We start from the raw sequence: 25,517 nt of genomic DNA, 5'->3' as shown, positions 1-25,517 counted from the left end.
ACTATTCTTACATCAAAGTATAACTGTTTATAATGATTATTTGTAATTGTACGTAAGTATAAAAATATTCAAAATTCTGTTATATTTTAACAAATTCTATAATTCATTGCAAGTATTAATATTTAATTTTATGAATTGCAAGTACTTAGAAATAATAAAAATTGACTTTTCAAAAGCAACGGTACTTTAAAAATATTAAAAATCGATAAGTTAGTCTTCTGTATTTAAAGAATTGATTCGTAATCAATAGTATTGAAATGAAAGGAATTTTCAATGATAAAGTGACATTTTTATTACTATTATACTATTTTATTATTAACAACTTAATCAACTTTGTCCATTCAATATAAGATCATAAAAATATACATAAAATAGCAAAATATTCTTGTTTGTTCTTTAATTTTCCATAATATATGCTCCGTCAGTAATTCAAACTTAAATAAATTTTAATTAAATTGCAGTAAATAAATATGCTAATATCTTATAAATCTGAATTTTTATGAAAATATCCACTAATAAAATAAAAAAAATAAATATTTGGTAATATTTCAAAATTACAAAAACAGCAAAATTAACTATTAATATTTAAAACATTAAATGGAATATAATATATGGCAAAGTAACTTTCACTCAGTTAATATTCATAATAATTATAAATGAAGAATTTTAAATTATTTTTCATCTATCAAGCATAAAGCATATGCAAAGATATTTCTATATTATTATTATTATTATTATTACTATTATCCAAAATATCTATTATGTAACATAACATAGAGCCGTATGTTCTGTAACGACAAAATAAAAGAAACCATATGAAAATATAAAGAAATATTCTCTCCGAGATATTTAAAAGGATTTTCAAAGTATTAGGCAATGAATAGAACATTTGACTAAATTTTAATTATAAAATATGTAAGTATTTTGCTCATTCCAAATAAGATTATTTATGAATTTTGACCTTTCAAGCAATGACTAGTTAAAATAATTTACTTATACCTGTCACCTGAACACTTATTATATCACTGATTTTTTACATTCAATAGTATCAATATTATTAAATAAAAAAAACAAAATGCTACAATTACATCACTGGGACCGTTTAATAGAGTCTAACTTCTTTAATGCCATTCCAATATACAGAGCTACTAAATAATTGTTGTGCTTTAACATAAATTTTTTGCGTACAGTATATTCTATTATTTAAAAAATTTAATTATTACATTTAATTGTTACATAAAATTCAATTACATGCTAATTACTGTATTATTTATTTCATAATCGAAACAAAATCCAAAGAATCAAATATAATAATTTTTATAAATACAATCTCCTTTTCTATGGGAAATAATGGCATTTTGATAAAATTGCAATATACATATTGTTATCGTGGCTTTGTGTATAAACAAATAAAATCTATTAATGCATAAAAGTATTAAGAAACGTTCCTATAATTGTTTCGATAATAAGGATTAGAATTAGAAGCTCAAAATATTATAATATCACTTATGGAAATTGTTGTAATAATTTTGAATAACAATTTATTCACACTTTTACATGTTAAAAATGCATTCGAAATATTAATTAATAGAATAAATTTAATACATATTAAAAAAAAAGACTGGTTTATTTTAATATTTAATCAATTTACTATATATTCTAATATATTTTTTAACTAAATAAATTAAATACTTATGCTATAAGCAAAAACGAGTGCACGTACTTTGTTTTTGGCATTATCGTATCAATGAAACAAATAATAAGAAATAAAATATTCGCATAAAACCAAAAGAAGATATTCTTTCATTAAAAAAAAAAAAAAAAAAAAAAAAAAAAAAAAAAAAAAAAAAAAAAACTAACAAAATTTTTTTTATGAATCCAAAACACTACCAAGTTTTCGAAACAGCGTCAATCTTTTTTCACTTGCACAATCATTGTCGTTGGCGTCATTATCATCATTTCTACATTATCTTGCATAATAAAGAACTACGCAGGCAAATGTCTATGTACTCGAAAAGTACTTGATAGATATATTCAGTCTTCGCATAACTATTAAATACAAGCTCTTTCTACTTCAATCAAAAGAACTTTCTCACCATTTTCTTCAAACCGTTACTTTTCTTTTCTTTCTTGTTCCAGTTCGCTGTTGGAGTTGCACTGCTACTTCTTGATTCGTCACTCTCCTCTACATGGCCGTTTGTTGTACGTCCGTTATTGTGCTCATCGACAGCATCGTTACTATTTTCTAACTCGGCCATCAAATCGATTTTTCCATCACATCTCTTATCGTTCGGGGATTTAATTAAATTATTATCTGAGCTCTGAGATTGTTTCTTTTTACTACCTCCCGAAAAAGATATTCGTTTACTTCTTGAAGCTAAGGCTGTTTTTATGAATGACGGAGATGATAATTTTTTTGGTTTGATGAAATTTTTGCTTGGACTACACTCGACCTGATTATAAAAATGTAAATTACGATTTGCTTCACACTTGTTTCATCTTTTAATAGTTATCTCCAATTATTGTTGTTATTATTATTATTATTATTATTATTATATATATATATATATATATATATATATATATATCTATTATTATCTATATTATATAAATTTATAATTTTAAAATGTAGCTAACATTTTGATTATACTTTTCACAAATTAATAATATGCGGTTAGTAATATTTTTTAAAATATTACCGCGAAACATTAATATGCACAATTAAATAACGAATTTTATATATTTGTTTCTTTAAAATCAAAAATTTTGTAATCAAACAATCAATGCAAAAATGGTATTATTTTTTATTCTACCTTTGATTATAAGTGAGCGATTATTATTATTATTATTAATTTTTAATTCTAATATTCAATTTAATGATATTTTGGTTTCAACTATTACCGACAAATTCTTATTTTCGTTATTTTTTATTTTTTATTCTTATCAAATTCAATACTGAATATTCTAATCAAATATAATAATGAATAATCGAGCCATTTAATAACGTTTACCTGTATAAATAAATCATCCTCAAGTACTGTGGATTCCAATACTTGTGAACCGAGTGACACCATATCATTGCCGTTGCTAGTTTCGTCATGATTCTCATCCATATTAATAGTCTGCACTTTCCCATCGTACTGTATTTGTTGATTTTGTAATGGATTACTGAAGTAATCGATAGAATTATCGGGCGCTGATCCAGGTCTTCCATACTTATGCGATTCTTTTGCGAAATAAACTTCATCGTCAGCGTGGTTAATCGTGTAAAGTGCATCGTTGGCCGAGGAACTTCTTGAAGGCAACGTCGATATACTTGTGAAATCTCCATCACCCTTGCCATTACTATTAGTTTCTTTAATCGAGGAAGTTCTTAATATAATAGAATCCTTCTTTCGTTTCTTTCGCCTATCCCTCCTTGATAATTGATTAATCGATATCGAGTCCTCGATCATTAATTGATCATAAGTACCGGAAACCTATTAAAAAGATCTTACATTAGATACTTATCTATATAATAAAATATCGTCCGATTATTGTCCATCAATTTAATGTTAAATGCTCTAACATACTTATTCATCAATTAAATAATAACAAGAATATGAAAAATATTTTCAATATTAATGGTATATTTTTATATTATATATATATATATATATATATATATATATATAATGGTTGAATATTAGAATCCTTACATTCTTTAAATTTCAAATATGACATTCATTCAATTGGGAAGTTTTCTTAATGCTATTTAAATTAAAAACAATGCTTTTCACTTTTAAAAATATTAATTAATAATTGTAAGAAACAAACTTGGGAGGCTATCTCGCTAGGTCTCCGTTTCTTCGGTTTCTTCGTCAATTGGGTACACTGTTGTTTTGCCATTTCATAATTTGTCCCACGCGGCCGTTTTATTACAATAGTCTGCTCGCTTTCTTCCTCACCCAAATAATCCAGATCATTATCCGTACGTTTACAATAAGAAAATATGAGAATGACCAGAATTACATCAACGAAAACAAATAATGCGTGCTGCATTAATGATGAAAAGCTAATGCGCCAACTGTTGCGCTCATAGATCAGGTCATCTAGAACTTTCCCCAGACTGTCAATCTGATTATGTAGAACAGTGACTTCTTCGAGGCGTTTATACTCTCGTTCGTCACCTTTACGCGTCTCTTCGTTCATAGCAGTCATTGCTCGCTCGAGAGAACGTTGCATCTCCTCGACTTGTTTCTTGTACCGACGGCTCAACTCCTCCAGATATTGACTACTCAAAGACATATTACGCTCCAGTGCCTGAAAAAAAAAAACAAACAAACAAACAAACAAATAAATAAATAAAAATAACAATACATTAATAAATGGACTGTCATCATTTACAGCTAATAATAAAAACTTATAACAAGCAATGATTTTTCATAATCAAAATTAACAATAAAAATTCACTCCTATTTCGAAGCTAATGATAATCCTTACTTTAATTCTATTGGATAATCGTAGAAAAACAGACTCCTTCTGCTGTGGCGTTGTAGCACTGGCTGTTTGCTGAGTGATAGAAGCATCATTTTTAGCTGCCCCATTATTTTGTAAACTCTCCACATCCAGATCCTTAAAATCGAAACCTTCGAAGTTCAGTTGATCCTGCATAATTGTTTTAGAGTCCTGATCCGTTTGATCCACTTTTAACTTTTGTTCCGCTTCTTCCACACTTTCCGATTCCATTTCACCCAATTCAATATTTCCGCTTTTTTGGTTTAATTTCTGAGTACTATCTAAGCTTTGGGATGACTTGGATACTGTTCCTAAAATTGCAACATCCTGCTGCGAAGCTCCTTCCTGAGAGCACTTTTGTAAAAACATGGATAAACCAATTAAAATAATGATAGATTTTTCTATGACAATTCTATGTTATAAAGACAAAATTTAATAAACTCGATTAAAATAGGCTGCTGAATGTGATTAGGTGCTGAAACGTGCATTTAGATATTAAAGTTTTTCTTGTGTACAAGAAAATGTAGTATGATATGAAAAAATTTTTTTGAACTATACGAATTTGATTATTTTATAATAAAAATATTATATTTAAAAATATTACCTAGACATAAAGCATAATATCTATTGTGTTTTTCATTTACATTAAAATTTACAATAAAAAATTAATTTATTCTTAAACCCTACCTGAACGTGCTCTTGTGATCCCGACGATGTTTTTGGCGAATTAATAGAGATTCGTTTAGTAACAACAGGTACAGGCGACTCCGTTGTTATTGAGTTTTCATATTGATATATTTCATAATCTTCGGACTGTTGACTTCTACTGGATTCAAGATTCGTATCGAAAGACTGTTTCTTTACTTCATCATTCAAAACAGTTGTTTTGGTCGGCTTTATCTGCAAATCAATGTATACAAATGGGCATTATAAAGAATGCAAATATTTTTGTATTTATTGAATGTCTTAAATATCATTTAAATGGAATTTTATGTCAATGTTGATTTTCTAGATAGTTCCATTAGAATGTGGTATTATAGAAGAAAGGCTCTAAATTTCATTTTGACCTAGTGAAGCTCTTTTTTCTTACTCGTCGTATCTTTTCATTCGATTTTTCATTTATATACAATCCCTTTAATCTTAATTAAATTTTATAAAATATTTAGACGTACATTTAAAATAAAATAATTATAATACTGAAAGTACGTTGATAACGTTGCCAAAATAACGTAGCGATTAAACTTCAGATTTTGATATTTAGCAAATAATTATTCTTCTTTCTAAAATATTCTTCAAATTAATGGTAATAAAACTTGTGTTTTACACCAGATATATATATAAGCTTTAATACGTTTCTTATAAAACGGTACCACAATATAAATATATTAACTACAATGCTGATGATATTGTATAAATATTTTTCTAATATTATAAATTTAATTTTATAAAGATATCTTGTAAATCAGTAATACGTAAATCTATATATTCATTTTAATAAATGGTGATATATTTCTGTAAATATTGTTTTTATCAACATCATAATGATCAACATTTGATATTTTTATACACCTTAAATTTAGAATTAAAATTTCAAATATTCGTTTCATAATTTATATTATAAATAAATGATTAAATGTACCTGCGTCGCAAAGTTCTCGATTGTTTGACTTTCTGTTGCCGCTTCAACTTTCGATTTTATCACAGGTATTTGTACTTTGGTTTTATCACTGTCGAAGCTCGCTACAACATCTATAGGACGTGTCGACGCGAATCTCTCGTCTTTGGTGGTTAATAGCATTTCGCTGTTTTGCTCCATTCGTGTCTCATTTGGTACTCTGTTGGTCATTTGTTGATCTCCTCGAGTCATATTCATGGGTAATCTATTTTCTTTTACTGCTAAGACGTTGCATAAAACTATTATGTAATCAGAAGTGAAAAATAACGAGAACAACTGGGCTTGAACGTCATAGTTTTTATTCTTTCTACCCTCAGTATCTGCAATATAAGGCCAAAATTTAAAAAGATAATTTTCAATTTTGTACGCGACATTTGTAGGAAGCTCGAAAGTATTGAGTGCAAACTAATTTTATATCCATAAAATATCCATTTAAGCAATTCATTATAAATGTTAATATAGTTACAATCAATGTAGCACGATATTGCCGAAAAAAGGACTCTTCAATTCATCTAATAATTCTTTTAATTATAAATTGAAATTTTCAATCCAAAACTAGATAAAATTGATCTTGAATAATAAACTAGAAACGATTTAAACCACAACTTGGCATTAACAAAACTTATCGACATATTGTATATAACATTAAAATATTAATAAAATTCATTTCGGCATTAAATTTGATGTTTTAGCGCTTCTCTTAATGATCCATTTACATTATTAAAAGATTAATATTCGAAGAAAAACATTTTATATAAATATTAATTGTATGAAACGATTTCAAATTGGTCTTAATATTCAAACGGACAGTTGATAAGTAAAAATTAAAAACTCAAATTTGTAATTGTCAATGATAAGCATTATATAAAAATATTGATGTCGATACCGTAAACAAAGTTTCAATAAAATATGTTCTTTTACCACTCAAATAGATAAGAAAATTACATTTGCCTTCAACTATATTATAGCTATCATCAATACAAATTCCATTATTGTGAAAAGTATTTTATTCAAAAGTACCATAGCACAAATGACTTCTGCTAAGAATCTGCCTGACGAAAGCTGCATTCAACAGTGATTCAAAGTAAGGTCGCCTGCAGCTGATCAGCTGAAAGATCCGCGAGAAATGATTGTCATCGTCGCATTCGGGACAAATTATGTTGTACGCAGGTGTCATGCAGTCGTTAATAGTTGCATCATTAAGTACATCATTACTTTGGTTTTCTTGAGTGTTAGTTTCATTGTCAGACTTTAAATCATCGTTTTTTACCAATACTTCGGCAGCCTTTTTAACAATACTTATCACAGCATCACGAGCGCTACCAAAAAGATGACCTCGTCGATCACTCGTACTATCCTCCTCATCCTCAAATACAGCATCCTCATCGTCGTCATCTTCACTCTCCGCGTCCGAGCTTGCGTCGATTTTACCTATAAATATATAAATTTTACTAAACCATTTTTTTAATTTCATTTGATTATATTTATTACTATGTGAAATATTTCAGAATATTTATGTACTGGTATTTAAATGTATTTAAAACGGATAATTTATAACGTAAGACGACAATGTATTAAGATTTTTTTTTTCAATATACGTAAATAAATGTGACATTGTAATGACAAAAATAACCGTTACTATTGGGCTATTAGTTAAAAGAAATCGATACATCAAAATCTTTATATTTATCCTTCATAAATTTATACACAATCAATTACAAATTCTACCGTCTTAAAATCTGTTTTTCATACAATGAATTAATTGTTGAAGAGTAAACTGCCATTAAATGTCTCTTATACATCTTAATTTCAATATTTTTAGGAATTATTTCAATAATTATTTCTTTTTCAAGAATGTAATAATGCAACGTGCTCACTACGTCAATTAATTATAAATTATAATACCGAACTAAATATAAATGTAATATACGAGATATCAACGTTACAAGCATTTATAATAATTACATACAATCGTTGATTTGCAAAATCAAGATTTATCATTTTAACAAGCAACCATTAGTCTATAATTTCTTTATAGATTTAAACATTGCAATCCAGACCGTACAAATACAGTCTATGCAATTTAAATGATGTTACGAGACAATTTAATGATGATTTCATTTAAAATTTTCTTAAATAAGATCATAATGATAATATACTAATAAAATACTAATAATAATAATAAAAAAAAAAAAAAAAAAAAAAAAAAAAAAAAAAAAAAATAGTTAATATTAAAACTCCATATTGGGTTTCGCGTTGCAAAATAAAATTTACTTACGAAAGAACTTACAATTAACAAGTCATAAATTCATTGATTCAATTAAATAAATTTAATGAATAAAGACCTCTAGTATTGGATTCGTGTCCGTGATTATCATCGTGTAACTCCGTCTCAGTCTCGGTTTCCAGTACCTCAAACTCGCTCGTTCCATAAGCCCGAAATAACGATATCGGACAAAAGTGCTCGGATCCGTAATGCGAATGCAACTCCACTTTGATAAACTTTCCAAAAAGATGTGGCTGCAGTGAAAAGCTTTGCACATCTCTTTCATCGCGGGCTGTAAACTGGCCCACAATCGACCAATCACCACGAGTGGAAAAGCGATCGCTTACGTAAACCGACAAGTCCTTTGGCGAGGAGCTGAAGAGCTCGAAGTTCGCTAAACCAATGAAAAAAAAAATAATTAAACATATTTACATGAAAATTATCATTAAAGCTTCGATTGCCTTATGCACAAACTTATGGGATAATTGACATGAAAATTTATTATTTCGTCACAAATCTTATTGTCGTGAAGTGCTACTATTTTTCATTGTTGCGTCATCATCCCTTACATAACATAACGCCTCTCCAAATCCAATAAAAATCAACAGTTAACAAAGGTAAATTGGCAAATAAACCCCAAATAATTCAATAATGCTAAATAGCAATAATTGGTGAAAATACCCAATTCGATCTTCTTGGCTTGTATGGCTTCGCAGAGCTCGACGACGAACCACACGCGACTCGTGCAAGTATTCAGCATATATTCGTCACGAGTGGATACGAGGATACTCCGGGCACTACGTGACTCTGGATTCGCAGCGACGATCTTTGCGCCACAATCTGGCGACGCATAATTCTTGGAGCGCATCCGGATGTTGCCGAGGTTACGACCCGGAGAACCGTTCGCCGTTTGCACCGACGCATTTGGATGAGCTGAAAGTAGTAATAAGGATATTAATAATAAAAATAAGGAGGACGACCATTAATCATTTGCTCTAGCGCTTATCAATGAATTATTTATATCAATGATTACAAATTATTATTCGAATTTTTACTCCAATGCTTATTGAATGCTTAAATAACTCGATTACAAATTATTATCCGAATTTTTACTTCAATGCTTATTTCGCCAAATCTAATTTATCCTCGAATTCTTAATTTTTAAATGACTTTGATATGGAAAAATGAATTTATTAGACCTGCGTCGTTCCTTCTCTAATACAAATCGACGTATGTTTTAAAAATAAGAGGAGGAGGAGGGGGGGGATGCTGCTTTTTGAAGAGCAAGGGAAGTGTGAATTGCCGTGCGGTTGATATATTTTGGCTTCGTAGAAATTATAAATAACCATCGAGGCATATTATTATTACTTTAATTGTTTTTTTTTTTTAATCAACATTACGATGTTTCATGTTACGAATTTTTATTGGGGAAATCTTCAACTCACAAGCTTGTAAAATCGTAATTTATCAGCCGACGATAGTCCCTTTTTTTATAGCGACTTATTTATTCATTTATTTCAATATCTACGGAATGTAAATAAAAATAAAAAAATTAATTATTTTCTTCGCTCGTGTATTAAAATTTAATAAAGTTCAAAAGTCTACTTTCTTATGCTCGGCTATTATTTTTTATCCACGAAGCAATGATAAGTTTTTATTGTTTTGATAAGTAAAAGCAAAGCCTATTATTGCAACAGCTGTTACAACAATTCCTTATCTTGATATAAAAAATAGATTGATATCTCGTTCTGAAAAGTCTTATTAATATTTTGTGTAGAATCACGAATTACCATATTAATAAATAATTAATTTGAAAGTACAATTTTTAAGAAGTCGCATTATATTTCATTTAAAATTAAAATAAATTGAAGCAAACCGCTATTATATTTTTCTTATAGTGAGTTAAATATATTTTTAATAAAAAAATAATGTCGTTACGGACATTTTGAGTATATAGGATTCGTTATTTTAAATCGATTGGGTGAAAAGGATTACCAAAAAAAGTATGTAAATGGATACCATGGGCGGCATGTATAATGAATGTAAACTATTACTTAAATAAGTATGTTATAAATCATAAAAGATAGTATTAATTTGTAGATGAATTTTCATTTTTCAATTAGTAAAATGCAAATATATAGTGAATTTTCTTAAACTCGGCATTGCCCGCACATGCACGTACGATATGCAGATTTGTTACTGCACCAAACCTTATACAATGTATTTTTAGATTAGCATAAACGAGTAAACATTTATAAAATACAATGAATCGTGATAAAATTTATCGATCGCAATATCGTGCTTAAGCAAGCAAGCAAGCAAGCAAGCAAGCAAACAAGCAAACAAGCAAGCAAGCACTAAATAAAATTGAAACGATTAAGTTTGTAAAGCGCGCAAATTGATGGCATTGGAGACTGGTTTAATTGTTCCAATTTGCCAATACTTATGAGCGTAGTGAGAGGAACGTTAAGGAAAGGTTTAACTTTTTTTACTTTAAAATAGGCATTCGATTAAAAAATGGCTGAAAATTTTCTCTACGGGTACGGCAATAGAAGCGCCTCACCCTTCTTTTTTTCCACTTCTTCCAGTCTCTTCTGTGCCCATTCGTTGAAAGAGGGTATTTCTTCGTGCGTTACGTCACTCGGACCAGCGGTGACGATGCTATCGAGAATCACGGCTGCGTTATCGTCCACACTTCCGGTGAGTCTCGCCCTTGCGGCGCTGTCGTTTAGATCCGGCGCTGCTGTTGGGCTATTATTTTGTATTTGCTGGATAGGTTCCCCCTCTTCCGTCTCCTCATCCTAATTCACACACGGGCCAATAAATAATAACAATAATTAAGGTAACGACGGAGATGATTATTTTTCAGTTCTAAAGAGATTGCTTATTAAAGTATTTGCGATAATAAATAAACGTTTTCCTTCTAGCCGAGGAATCTTGTAATACTTTATATAACAAATAATACTGAACGATTCGTTTGGGACTAGTTTTATGATAATGTCGAGGTAATACGATTATTTAATGTAAACGTTTATTCGTCTTTAGTGTGAAACGCTCACGTAAGTGCATTAACTTTCTTTGTATACAATATTATATATATTGCACTTGCTTTTGACAATGAAACTTATATTTGTATGTTATTAAAAATGCTTTCGTGTATAAAAGGAAATATTTTTATTTCAACTTAACAGAATTCCTCAAACATATTAGTAAATCATTATTAATGCGTGACACATTTGCTAAATAAATGCTTAAGCTCGATACACACCAAATCCTGCAAATCATGAACAATAAAAATTCTATTCAGTTTCGGTAAAGCGCACATCAATGTTTGAAAACAACGCGAATAAATAAGATCTAATACGTAGAGTTTTATTAATAAAAATTTATTTACATTAATTCGACGTATCATTAATCGTTAATAAATGTTGCATTAAATATTCCGCAATAAGAGTAAAGTGCCCGATTATTTATCTAGAAAAAGATTTAGCAATAAATTATGAAAAATTTTCATTTCTCATATTTGCAATTGAAGATTCGAGAGATTATTGATACATGATATTATTACATTCCAGAGAATTAAAGAGCGCAATTAAACGATTATGAATCGAGCATGAATCGTTTAAGATGATAATTTTAATGACCGTGAAATTTTGCATTTTCGTTAATTTTCTTCGTTACAAATGAATTTGTTAAAATAATTATTGTAAAATAAATATTGTTTAAATAATTATTAAATCAATTTTAGGGGATGAAATTTGACTTACTATTAATTTAAGATGTAACGAGAGGAAATAATGAAAAAATGTAAAAAAATAAATGAACTCTTTCGAGCTTGAGAATTTCTAATCGCAAGCATATTTTTCACCCACTGTACTCTCAATTTTCTCCTGGAATTATCGTTATAAAGAGCTTAGCTGTACAAATTCGACAAACATTTAAATAAGCAGTGCTCATAAAATAACAAACGCCACCGGAATCAATACTTTCGTTACGTACACGCAAAGCATCAAATTATAAATCGAGTTAACCGCTACGCCGTGAACTTCTACGTCACTGTACTAACTATGCTAAAGAACGGAATTTCATCGCTGTGACTGATAAGATGTGGATTTTATCGGTACTTAAACTAAAGACTTTTACGTACATTTTGACGTGTAAGCTCATCGGGCTGCTGCTTCTCCACCTCAAGATCCAACTCCAACTTAATGCTCGAAGGGCTCTTCTGTTTGGCCCTGACGACCACGACACTATCGGCATTGTCCTCGTAGAAGCCCGTCTCATTGGTCGTGCTCTCATTGCCCTTGAGTAGCTTCGATATGCCGATGAGATCCTCGTCGATCCCTTGCTCGCCGGAGGCCACGCCCGCGGAGCCATTGCTTTCAGGCTTTGAGCGGAAGTCCGTTCGAGCAGATGTCAGACCCTGCAAGCTCGACGCGGTCTTAACAAGTGTCAAGACGACCGCTTGCTCGCCCCCGTCGGATATTCTGCGCGGAAACACAAAAGTTTGGTGATTATTTTTTTAATCGAGCGCTGCTCCATAGTAGCCCCATTGTAAAATTAGCCGTGGCTATATAATACCGCAGGCGGCACTGAATATTTAATGAATTATTTAGTTGCGTATCTACGAGGGGATTACATTTCTACATCGTAACTTGAGAGCTTCAAGGCCTCACCCGAAATTCATGCGTTACTTTGTTCTACCGACTATGCCGCTTTACAAACAATAAATCGTTATTTTTATTTTCAATACTTGTTAAAGCGCAACTGAGACACGAGGCAAAAGGATTTTCCTAAAATTGTCCGCTATGAGAGAGAGAGAGAGAGAGAGAGAGAGAGAGAGAGAGAGAGAGAGAGGGAAAAAACAACAATAATTATCTATGTAACGAGAAATTTTTTTAATAATATACCATTGCATATATTGTTAAATATTTCAAGGGCAAAATAGAAAAAGCCAGAGAACGATTAATTATGTCCTCCTCGAGATAAGGCTTAAATGGCCTTTATTAAAATAACTGTAATGATTGAGTTAAAACGACACAATTTTTTACACTAAAATATCAAGTTAATATAATAATGTTGCCTTGGATATTTATATTCTGCTGATTTAAATATTAACGCCACTTTTCTATACATACTGATAAAATGATAAGTACGAGAAAAATTTACATCATAGATTAGACTTGAAAGAATATGTATTATCAAATACTTATAAATGTATTCTAAACGTATACACTAACCCATGATTTAGACTGATTGTAATTATATTTTTCACTGTATGTTCAAATCGCAATAAATATACTATACCAACTGATTGGCACGTACAAACTTTAAACAAAAATTGTAGTGCCCATATTTAATTTGTCTGCTTGTAACGATGAAATAATTTACCGCTGTACTTGGCTAATTGCAATTTATTACAATAATATTCGAAACAATTTATATCGAAACAGAAAGTACACCAAAATCTTTAATTGTAATATTTCTTGAATTATATTATAATAGAAAACATTTAAAAAAAATAGAATTAATTTAAATTAAAAAAAAATAAACAAACTTCCTTCAAATTTGAATCATATTTAATATGAATTAAAAATTTGAAGATAATAGATTTCTTAAACTATTTTTATATTCTTAAACAATAACTAAAAAATGCAATAAAATAGTAAAGCTGCATATTTCTGCTGATTATGTCACGTATATAAATTATATAATATTTGTTACATATAATATATTATGTATAAAAATTATAAACATTTATTAACGAAAAAATTTATCAATACTGATCTATATTATATAAATAATTTATAAAATTGAAAATTTTAAAATTGTATTCTGACATTAAAGAATATATTATATTCAATTTCAATTCTAAATTAATATAATATTATATTCTAGTACTAATCTAGTACATTAATGAATTAAATTTCTAGTTTTTAGTATCGGATAACAACTTATTAAATACAGATCTCTCACTAACAATAAACTATTATTTTCAATTGACATTTTATCATTACCACTTGTTTTTAACATGTTAAATTATATTCTACATATCAATATATAACTTATAGTAATAATAAAAATATCAAATAATCTTTCATGCTATTAAATTTCAATGCAGTTGAATCGTAAGTAAGATTTGAGTATTTCAGAAAAATCTTACTAATTTATTGAACCTATACAATAATTATTTTACGACTTATAAATTCTTAAAAGAAAAAAATAATAATAAGAAATACTGTCTATTAATATCGTTAATGCAATGAGATTCTAAAAACAAATATCTTCGGTACACAAACACACGCGATCGTTTTCAAAAATATTTTCTAGTATTTTCTAAAGATGTTTATTATGCAATTTAGAAGAGAATGAATAAAATTGAGATAACCCATTGTTAAAATGAAGCTAAAAAGACTGTTCATGAAATGTAAATTTTAGCATACAGAATGCGTAAGTATACTTTTACTTTTATTTTTCGGTAAATATATTTTACAAGGTTTTTTTATTATTATTTTTTTTTTTTTGTTACAAAACTCGCAATCGTGAAAATGTAATAAAAAATAAAATATTATTAATGTTGTTGTATGTTAAATAAATTATTTCTTTAAGTTTCCAATTAAAAGGCAATATTATTAAGAGAAATTAAAAAGACTAAAATACAAATTTAATCGTATAATTACAATTCCTCGTATAATGAAAAGTTCATAAATGTTCTCTAAAAATGATATTAAATATTGAATATATAATGTACGGTATCTAAAGGCTGCTTAAACTTTGAGTAAATGTACACGTGGTAGAGTATTAACATCATGGAATACTGAATCATGAAAAACAGAATTAAATAGTTGGTTTTGTTTTAGATAAACAGTTACTTCGGTAAATACGAATGCCAACGTTTTTGTATTTTCAAGCATATTCTAGAATTTGAACAAATTTCGTGTGAGAAGCATTGAAATAGCTAAAAATTATTTAAATTCTTTTATTACTATGAGAAAATACAAATCGAAATGTGTATTCCAATACTAGTTATCAATATTTTACTCTTCCTTTATTAACGATTACATATTTATTGATAATATAACTTCCAGTATATATATATACTTACATATACAAATAAAATAAATAAATAAAAATAACGGTTAAACAAAAGTTGTACTTTAATGTTCTGACTACTTTTTTTATCCATATAAATAAGAACATTATAATTTTTTTTTTTTTTTAAAAACTAGATCAACCGCGCGCTTCGCGCGACCCGATATCACTGTCAACCTTATTGTATTAACTACTCGCTTACGTGTGTATTTCGTGTCACAGATATCTTGCTTACTTTGAGAGGTTAGGCTGTCAAAATTATAATAATAAACACAAGATAAATATGTGTTCATCTCGACCAATCGCAGAAACATTTTCAGCAACAATTAGAAAAAAAACTAATGTTTTTTGTATACAGATGGCAAAAAAGATTAAAGCGCTTAACATTCTTAAAATACGTTTTTTTTCTTCTTTTTTCACTACTGTATTATTTTTCAAATTGACGATAAGTATTTAAAATGTTACAAAGTTTCAACGACATTTCAATGACATTATAAATGCACAAGAAAATGAAGAAGAAGAAAAAAAAAAAAAAAAAATCTTTATCATAATTGCGTGGATAAATGTCAATATTAATAATTGTCAATAGTGAAATAAAATAAGTATTCTTAGTTTAAAATATTCGATGACTACCGTTATTAAATAAATTTAAAAGTTAATAATTTATTTTAACAAAATACCCATATTCTTAATTAAAATTATCATTACTATACACACACACACATATATATATATATATATATATATATATATATATACTTTTTTTTCTTCTTTAGATTTTGTTTTAATTTTGTCTTAATATTGTTCTAGCCAACATAGCAGCATATTCAATACGCGTGATTGTAACATTTAAAAGAACATTTGAAATATGTGTAATTATCAAGTATACTAATCGACATATATTTTAAGGATGTTACATATTTCAGCTATTATATCACATCATAGAAACTTTTTTTTTCCGAACTATATTTAATTATATATAAGCTCTAATATAATTATTCTATGAACTTTAATAATGGACTTAATGCATCAATCAATTGACATGCACATTAAATTAAAAGTATCGAAAAAAATGAAAGGGAAGGGAACAATAAAATTCAAAGACAGTCACCATTAATAACGGCAAAGACCTATGAGTTTCAATTAGATAAATGTGGGTGGATGTCGTAACATTCGTATGTGGTCTACTTCAGGTTCCTTTAAATCATTCATAATTTTTATACACGATCTAAACATTATTTTGTAATTTTATTAATACAAACATTTGAATATTTAATAGATTTGTTCATGCGGCTCTCTGTGTACGGACACTATTATTTATACTGCTAATTTCTTAATAATTTCAAATGCTGAATAAAATGTGGGGAAACGAATTTGTAATGGAAGACACAACAAAATATAAGATTTAAATAACTTTCCATACGTTAGCATAAGTACAAATCACGAGGAAGGATAGATTATACGTAAATACAATAAAAACTATAATTACCAAATTGAATATGTAAGTAATCTGACCAGTCATTCACGAAACCTTAAGCATCGCATTTTTGTATCATTAAATTCTAAATCGGTATAATTCCTTATGTATAAATTACAATGTTTCACTATTAATGGTTTTACCAAAAATGAATTGTACGTGATTACGGAATATAATTCTCATTTATTAAAAAAGTTTATTTAACAATGTACATTGGAAATGAATTATTTTTAATTTTTATAAATATATAAAATCTATTAGTTTGTGCTCGTCGTTAATTAAGTCGAATTTTTATCGAATGATAATGGTATATACAATTATTTTCTATTAATAAGCATATTAACAAAAAATAATAATAATAATAATAATGTAAGACAATTACAATTGAATATAATATAATGAATTTAATTATAACGAAAGCATTGCCGATTTATATATTGTCATTTAAATGAACAAATTTTAAACGTGATTCTTCATAAATTAGAATTAAAACACTTGTAAAAAAAAAGAAAGAAAAAAAAAAAGAAGAAGAAAATGTAGAAAAGGAAATTATCGAGAAGCCATTCGAGATTTACTACATACATAGCGTATGCCTTTATAGTCTATTATATACGAATTTTAAATGATCGGCTACTTTACATAATACATAGCATTTCTTTTCTCTCTCTCTCTCTCTCTCTCTCTCTCTCTCTCTTTCTTTTTTATAAATATACACAATTAAGGCACATAAGAAAATTTTTCAAATAAATATCCTGTATATGCAAATCGTGTATCCCTTCTTCTTTTAGTAGGTAATTAAAGCTTTAATATTATAATGCCGAATAAAAGCACAAAACTAACAAGATGGCCAATACTTAATGTATTTAAATAATCGATACAACAAACTTTCAAACAATTTTCAAAAAAAATTTCTCAACTCCGAAAGCATTTAGTCCAATCGAGCAATTTATAATAAAATCTATTATTACAAATTATGCCTCGAAAACAAGCAAAATAAACAATACTTTATAATATCCATATCCATCTATTAAGCGGCCATTTAACATTCTGTATCACATAAAATTAACAACAAATTAACAACATTACGAACGATACAAATTGAAAATATTTAGCCATTTCAGTAGGATAGATAAATAAAATATGGGTGTTGGAGCCATCACGCAACATAAAGTAGGTGTCCGAGTATTATAAATTATGACAATTGCGAATCAAATGAAACACTTAAAGCTTGAAAAGTGGGGATCTTGTAGTGGGCTCATTACAGGCTCGGTAGTCTCATCGTTTACATTAAGAAGTTGGTATTTCAGATCTTCAAAGTTACGCTAGAGGGTACGAGATTAATTTTTGTGCTTTCCAGATATATATCATTAAATATTTCGCCGAATTTTATTCGTAGAAGAATATTATAATCTAAAAATGGCCGAAGAAAGTGCGAGGACAAATAATTTTACAAAAATTAAAACAGATTTTACACAGATGGTAACAAAGGATCCGAAGAAAACAATCTTCTTTGTCTTCAAGATTATCGAAGTGGTTTGTAGAAGCAGAATCATTATCATGAGTTGCTTTATTTGAATACGCTCTTTGTATATTGGAAATAAAATTTTTCAAGATAAATATGTATACTAGTAAGCCTTTCTGCAATAAATTAATATAAAATCTTATATTTAAATATTATAATTTAAGTACTTTTAATAAGTCATTAATCTTTACGTAATGTTTATGTTAGGCTTCAATCTTGTTTATTGATATTTAAACAAAATTTGTTGATAAAATACACAATTAACAAAATTTTTATATAAAATGGTATATTCAATGCTAATGTATTCTCTAAGACATTTGGACTTTTATTATTATATTACACTCTATAATAACTGGAAAAAAAAAAAAAAAAACCAAAAAAAACCAAATCGATAAAATTATTTTAGCTTATTTTCAATTTTGAAGATTTAGCGTCAATTGAATAATTGTTGATTATTTTATAATGACAGATTTTATTTTCATCTAATTAAATTCATTAGCGAATATGATTTTATTAATTAAAAATACTAAAACAGTATATTGACATTATTTTAAAATGTCGAACAATTCATAGTTAAATAATATGAACATTCTTAGCAATAATAAATCGTAAAAAATTAAATCTCCATCAATGGTACCATAAAATTATTTAATAAAAACTATTGAATTATACAACTTAGGCATAAATTATTTCAATTTATTCAAGATATATAGTGAAAAAATTAACTTCTGCATCATCTTATTAAAAAAAAAATAAATAAATAAATAACGCAATTAAAACATTTTGTAAAAAATCACAAATTGATAAAGGTCATCGTTTAGTTGTATTATTATATGTAAAAATTATTTATACTTAACGAGTAATTACCTAAAAGTTTGACTTAAATTAACTTACAAAAAAAAAACTGTTTAATATAAATTGTTTATTTAATTGAAACATTCATATCATTAATTGGTATAATTTATATATTCTATCTATTCGTTATGTTTGTGTGCCTATAAATTGACTGAAAATTTACAAATACAAGAAATATTCGTATATTAGATTTTTATGATTTTAAATAGACTAATATGCTAATTACAGATTTGTGCGTTTATATGCACATGTTAAAAATAGAGTTATAAATATACTTTAAACTACCTTAACTTATTAAAATTTTTATGAAAATATAAATATTGTAAATACTGAAAAGATTACGTCTCAAAATAAAGTTAGATATTAAAATATTTAACAAAATAATGACAAACATTTTGAAATATAAATTCCAATAAGTAATCTAAACAATAATAATGACTTATTAAAGAATTAAATTATTTTTAGATTTTTTGCATTACTGCAATAGGATTATCCGACTATCCGTTCAGTGATACTAAAATTCGAAGAAATTTTCTTAACAATTTTACTGATATTGAAGGGGCTATAGTATTTACATCACTTTATGGTTATACATTAATAAATATAATTTTAATACTTTCTCGCATTCTTGGAGACCAACATCCAAAAAAAATGGTAAGTAAAAAAATAATGCGTAAAAAATTAAAACTATATAAATCATTTTATCCTTATAATTAAACTTTTACTTCATTTTTTTTTTTTATATTATTTATATATTTATTTGATCATCCGACATTATTAAAAATGGCTACTTTATATGCATAATATTTTTTTAGTAATATGTATACCAAAGTTCAAAATTAATATAATTATTATCTTAATAAAATATTTTACAAAATATATATAATTTCACCGAGTCTCTTAAACTCTAATTCTACAGATGTTAATTTATTGCTGTAATGTTTATTTTAATTTGAAAATTTCAAAACCCAAATGTACACATCAATTTAAAAAATTCTTGTATCGATAAATCTGCAAGAGTGTAATTTATATAAGAATATTTATATTATACGATTCAATTAATTTAATAGAAATGCATTTTTTAAAACATTTATTATTAAAGCATTGATGGTTACAATAAAAAAACAGACGTAATTTTTAATAAAAATTAGATAAAAAGGTAAGTAATTAATTGAATATAAAGCGATGCTTTGTTTTTTCAATGAAAACAATGCAAACTGTCATTAACTAATTAATTAATATTTCTCTTGACCTAAAGGTTTCAATTTCATATATTCAATTGCGCACATATTTCTCATATATATTTTATCTGTATTGTTATCTGTAAATATAAAATATATAAATATAAAGTTTTAATTTATCTATTTAGCGATGAAACCTAAATGAAAATGTTGTTAACATTAAAGATTAAATAAGACAGATTTTGCAATAGTTGTAGTTTCCGTATCATTATTTATAATATACATTAAAATTATTTTTGATATATATATATATATATATATATATATATATATATATATATATATATACCTTTCAAATATTAAATTGTAAGAAAATGTTTATTTTTCAAAATATGTTGTGTTATTATTATTTTTTCTTTTAATATATTTTAATGTTCTATTTTAATTACGTTATTATAGAATTAAATTTTTCTTTCTTAATTTATAATTGTATTCCTTTAAGAACGCAGAATGTAAAATTGAATAAAATACACTCGTATCATATAAATTTAGAATATTATCTATTTTAGTTGGTTATTAATTCATATTTCATTTTAATCGAATTAATAAAATAAATTACATTCTTTAGTTAAAAGTTACACAATGAAATTACAATCTTTATTATATTAATGCATCGTCTTATAATATTTACTACATCTTACGTAACGTTCTTAAATATTTGTTTAATTAAAAAGAATTCGTATTTGAATCATTAAATTCGATTAATAAAATATATAATGATATATTTTGTATATGTTGCTTCTTTAATTATTATTTCCAATATGTTTGCGATGAAACTTAATGCGTTGTAGATAGTTAAACATATTTATACTGAATTAAAATAACGCGATATAATTCGATAATTATCGATGAAAACACGTCTACCCTCATACTACTTCGTAATTTTTTATTTAAATCTACATTAACAAACCTTAATATATCTAAATAAAATAATGATAGATTTATTTGATTTTAATGCGAAGTAAAGAAAAAAAGTAACTTAATCCCTTAAAATTGCTTTAATCTTTATTTTTCAGCTAATGATTTTCTCTGGAGTTGCCGCCTTACTATGCTGCATCACTGGCATCATTCTTATCGTTGAACTCAACAATCATGAAAACGACATAATACCATCCGAGTACCTCGACCAGCTATTGCCTAGTGGGATTTTTGCTATATTGGCTTCGTTATCCTTCGCCCTAGACACGTTGCTGACATACAAGTATGAATAACACGGAGTTTGCGTATTATCACAATGCCGTTGAAGACAATGACACTCAAGCTTATTTACTATTTTTTAATTTGTCTTATGTAATATAAGCAGTTCGTAAATAAGGATAAATATCTCGTTTATTATTTTAACTTGTTTACCCCGCCCCTTTTTTATATATAACTAATGATTAACTTAATAATAATTCGTGTGTACAAATCCGTAAAAAAATTTATAAAAATATAAACATATTGTACGTCATTCGATGATAATCGGCAGTTTCTTTTCCGTAATTCTACAATGTATATTATACTCTTTTCTAATGTAAAAAGAAAAGAAGAAGTCAATGCACGCGTTAGCGATGCCTATTACGCAATAATATTTCAACGAATTTGTCAAAAATACTATCGATCGATCGCTAATTATTAATATTTATAAATTAATTATCGTTTTTAAATCGCAATGAAAGTGATGAGTTAAAAATATTGAGTAATAAATTTTGAATCCTCGATAGCTAATCGCAGTCTATCGATTCACTGGTAACATTAATGAATATCATATTTTATTCTCAAACATAGTGCAGAAAGAAAATAGGACCTAAGATTTTCAACAAAAACAGTTATTGATTATTGTTTAACAAACTCGAACAATGATAAATTGTTATTTTGAGCTAACCACTAATTAACTTTATGATTATTTTCATATCAAATAAATAATTTGATAGCTCAAATTGGGCGAAATATAACTGATAAGTAGAGCAATCTAAATTCGATAAGAGAAATAAGCAAAGGTATATTCGTCTGACACTAATAACTATTATCTAAGAACTATTGAAAAAACATTGACTTTTTTTTTCATAAACAATAACGAAATTAATGAGAGGAAATGGCGTCTTTTTAACCGCCTTGAGATTTTATAATTAAATTTTCAATTTTATCATGTGTAAAAATAATATTATACCCGTAATAAAAATTGCGTTTTCTACAAATAACAAGCATTGGGTATTAATTTTAATACGTGTTTAACAAAATTCAGCTATTATCATTAAATTAAAATTCACGCCATGTAATGCATAATAATTTTTATAATAATATTCAATTGATTTGTTTCGCTGTTATCTATAAAATGAAAACTCTGCTATATCTATATCACAGTAATTACTTAGTGAATCGAATTATTGATCGATGCATTTCTATAAACGTGATCACGCACACTCGCGTCACTTAAAATCAACGATACTCCCTACCACTTCTACGTCATCTATATTTATCTATATTCTACACGTTATTGTTTTTAATCACCGATAAGATAAAATAAATAATGTTTAACTTTCGAAGATGCATACTTCTTACGTCTTACTCGTCAGCTCTTATTCCTCAATCAATACCTAATCGATTTCGCTAATTGCTTCGATGGAAATTAGATTATAGAGAAAATTATAATATGTATAATAAGGGAGGAGACACATTGTACCAAATTTGTACTCGTTCGGCTTTAATACGCAGTTTCCAGAGTTGATCGATATATTTAAAGCTAATTGTGTAAACCACATCTCGATAAGGCTTCGTCTTCGTTCACGACCTAGACACACGTTTTCACTAAGCGCAAATCAAAATATAGCAATCGAGTACATATAAGGGTTACTGGATCGCGGTAAGTATGCGTCAAGGAGGTTAAATGTTAAAGGAGGTTACCGGCATTAAATGCTACGTACAATCATTCTCTTGTTAAGTAATCTAGTAATCTAGGATATTATCACAATGTATCGACAATAATAAATATCTCTATTTATAAATGTATTCGTAGAACATGAGATAATAATGGAAAGTTGTTTAATTACAAGGCTGTATAAAAAAAAAATTTTTTTTTCTTTCTTTTTATCAATTATTGTTATATTGTGCAAATTTATTTATTAAAAGGTATTATTTTCTAAGTAAATAGGCTAATACTTTTTTTTGTTTTTTCATTGTTTTTTCTTTTCTCTTTTAAAGAAATTTTAATTGAAGAAATAATTTACGCTTACCCTTCGGACGAATTTGGTCGATGAGTTAAACTTTCTTTTAAAATTCCTATTTCTTCTGGAAATTGGTTTTCTTCATTTTCTTTAGATGCATCGACACTAGCTAAAACTCGTTTCTGTATATCCTAGATGTAAGAGTAACGATCGAAGATTACAAAATATAAATCAATGATATATTCTATGTTTGAGAAAAATTATTTAAAAAGAAAAATACAAATATTGTATCGATTTTAAGATAGCTTACTAAAAGCAAATACAATTTATAAAGAAATTTCTAACGATAATTGATAAAAAAATATATTCACGTTCTACATATATATATATATATATATATATATATTAAAAGTCTATCTTCATGAATATTAATAGTCAATGATAATTGTGCGTATTAATTAAATGTATACTTACTTCATTGGCTTGATCATTAACTTCCGCATTTATCGAGGAAGGTCCTTTAATATTAGAATTTTCTTGACTATTTGTTTCTGATCGATCTTTAACATTTTTGATAAAAGTAGCATTCTTTTCTTCTATAAAGGCTTGATTTCTGTCTGGTCCAATAAATTTATTATTTTGTATACTTTCTGAAGCAACGATTAAAAAGAGAAGTGTACTGCAATGAAAATAATAATTTCTATAAATAACTTTTGTCACAAAGTTCTCCATGTTACATTAAAATCTTAAAATTATTATTTTTATTTCATTTATGTGGGAAAATATTTTTTGATAATTATGTATTCACTGAGTATAAGTAACTTCCAAATCTGTACACAACCCACGCACGCGCGCACACTCGCGCACAATGTATTAATATTTTACTAAAGTATTATTTTATTTGTATATATCTATTATATAAATATTATATATTTATTTGCTTTATATATATATATATATATATATATATATATATATATATATATATATATTACATATAAGTGTATACGTTTTTCAAAATTTTAATAATAATTCAAGATTTTTATATATATATATATATATATATATATATATCAATATCTAATTTGTATAGAAAAAATTTATCTTACATTTTGAAATATTAAAATTAAGTTCTGTAGAAGATAAATTGGCGCTAAGTAAGAAATGATGTTACTTATGTAGAACTAGAAAGTGATTGAAATATTATTATAATATATTGTTACAATCATGTAAATATATACAATTTTATGGTTATATGCATACACTTGCATGCAAACACACGCACATTATATATATATATATATATATATATATATATATATGCATATGTAATAATAATAATTTAGAAATGTGAGTAAATGGCCAAAAAGTTAACATTAATGAATCGATGCAATAATTATCTGGTTAAATGTACAACAATTTATGCCCTTGTACATCAGATACATTGAACGTCTTTGTATGCACTATCTTACCTAGAGAGAACAGATGTGAAGAGTAGCATCCAGTAAACGTGAGCCGCGCAAAGTTTCATGTTTCCGCATTGAGAATCATCGTTAAAAGATCTTGCATTCCAAAGACTATTGCAGCCTTTTAACCCTCTTCCCCTCCAACCGAACGCCGACTAATGAATACCCTTAGTATAAGGTTCGTCACACTTTCTTCTTCTTCCTCTTTCCGTAAGCACAAATTTGATTAGTCGATCTATCGGCCGAAGGGAAAGATAAAAACAACACTTCTATTCTGTATTAT

The 25,517-nt window shown here is 27.1% G+C and overlaps 2 protein-coding genes across 4 annotated transcripts; one reads left to right on the top strand and one right to left on the bottom strand.

Annotated features, from left to right (window-relative positions):
- Positions 1-1,862: 1,862 nt before the first annotated feature.
- LOC105363656 (SUN domain-containing ossification factor) lies at positions 1,863-25,481 on the bottom strand. The gene is made up of 14 exons (XM_011501405.1): positions 25,241-25,481; positions 24,243-24,447; positions 23,838-23,959; positions 12,586-12,925; positions 11,002-11,239; positions 9,120-9,371; positions 8,518-8,832; positions 7,193-7,603; positions 6,137-6,492; positions 5,185-5,397; positions 4,483-4,851; positions 3,817-4,302; positions 3,012-3,479; positions 1,863-2,453 (listed from the first exon to the last, which is right to left on the bottom strand). The coding sequence occupies exons 1-14, from the start codon at positions 25,297-25,299 to the stop codon at positions 2,079-2,081; spliced, it is 4,209 nt and encodes a 1,402-aa protein (XP_011499707.1). The 5' UTR covers positions 25,300-25,481; the 3' UTR covers positions 1,863-2,078.
- LOC105363655 (uncharacterized) lies at positions 10,817-21,976 on the top strand. Of its 3 annotated transcripts, none has more exons than XR_912928.1 (3): positions 10,817-10,914; positions 11,027-11,138; positions 18,129-18,610. XR_912928.1 is itself a non-coding variant. In XM_011501404.1 (3 exons), exons 2-3 carry the CDS (start codon positions 11,097-11,099, stop codon positions 21,834-21,836), a joined length of 237 nt encoding a protein of 78 aa, XP_011499706.1. In that variant the 5' UTR covers positions 10,817-10,914; positions 11,027-11,096; the 3' UTR covers positions 21,837-21,976. The 3 variants fall into 3 exon arrangements, 1 of the variants encoding a protein (XP_011499706.1); XR_912927.1 differs by having other exon boundaries at positions 18,120-18,610; XM_011501404.1 differs by lacking the exon at positions 18,129-18,610 and adding an exon at positions 21,642-21,976.
- Positions 25,482-25,517: the final 36 nt, after the last annotated feature.

This window comes from Ceratosolen solmsi, unplaced genomic scaffold (assembly GCF_000503995.2).
Source record: "Ceratosolen solmsi marchali unplaced genomic scaffold, CerSol_1.0 scaffold3, whole genome shotgun sequence".
Lineage (NCBI taxonomy): Eukaryota > Metazoa > Arthropoda > Insecta > Hymenoptera > Agaonidae > Ceratosolen > Ceratosolen solmsi.
The sequence above is the reverse complement of the archived record's forward strand: the minus strand, read 5'-3'. Positions and strand labels throughout refer to the sequence as shown.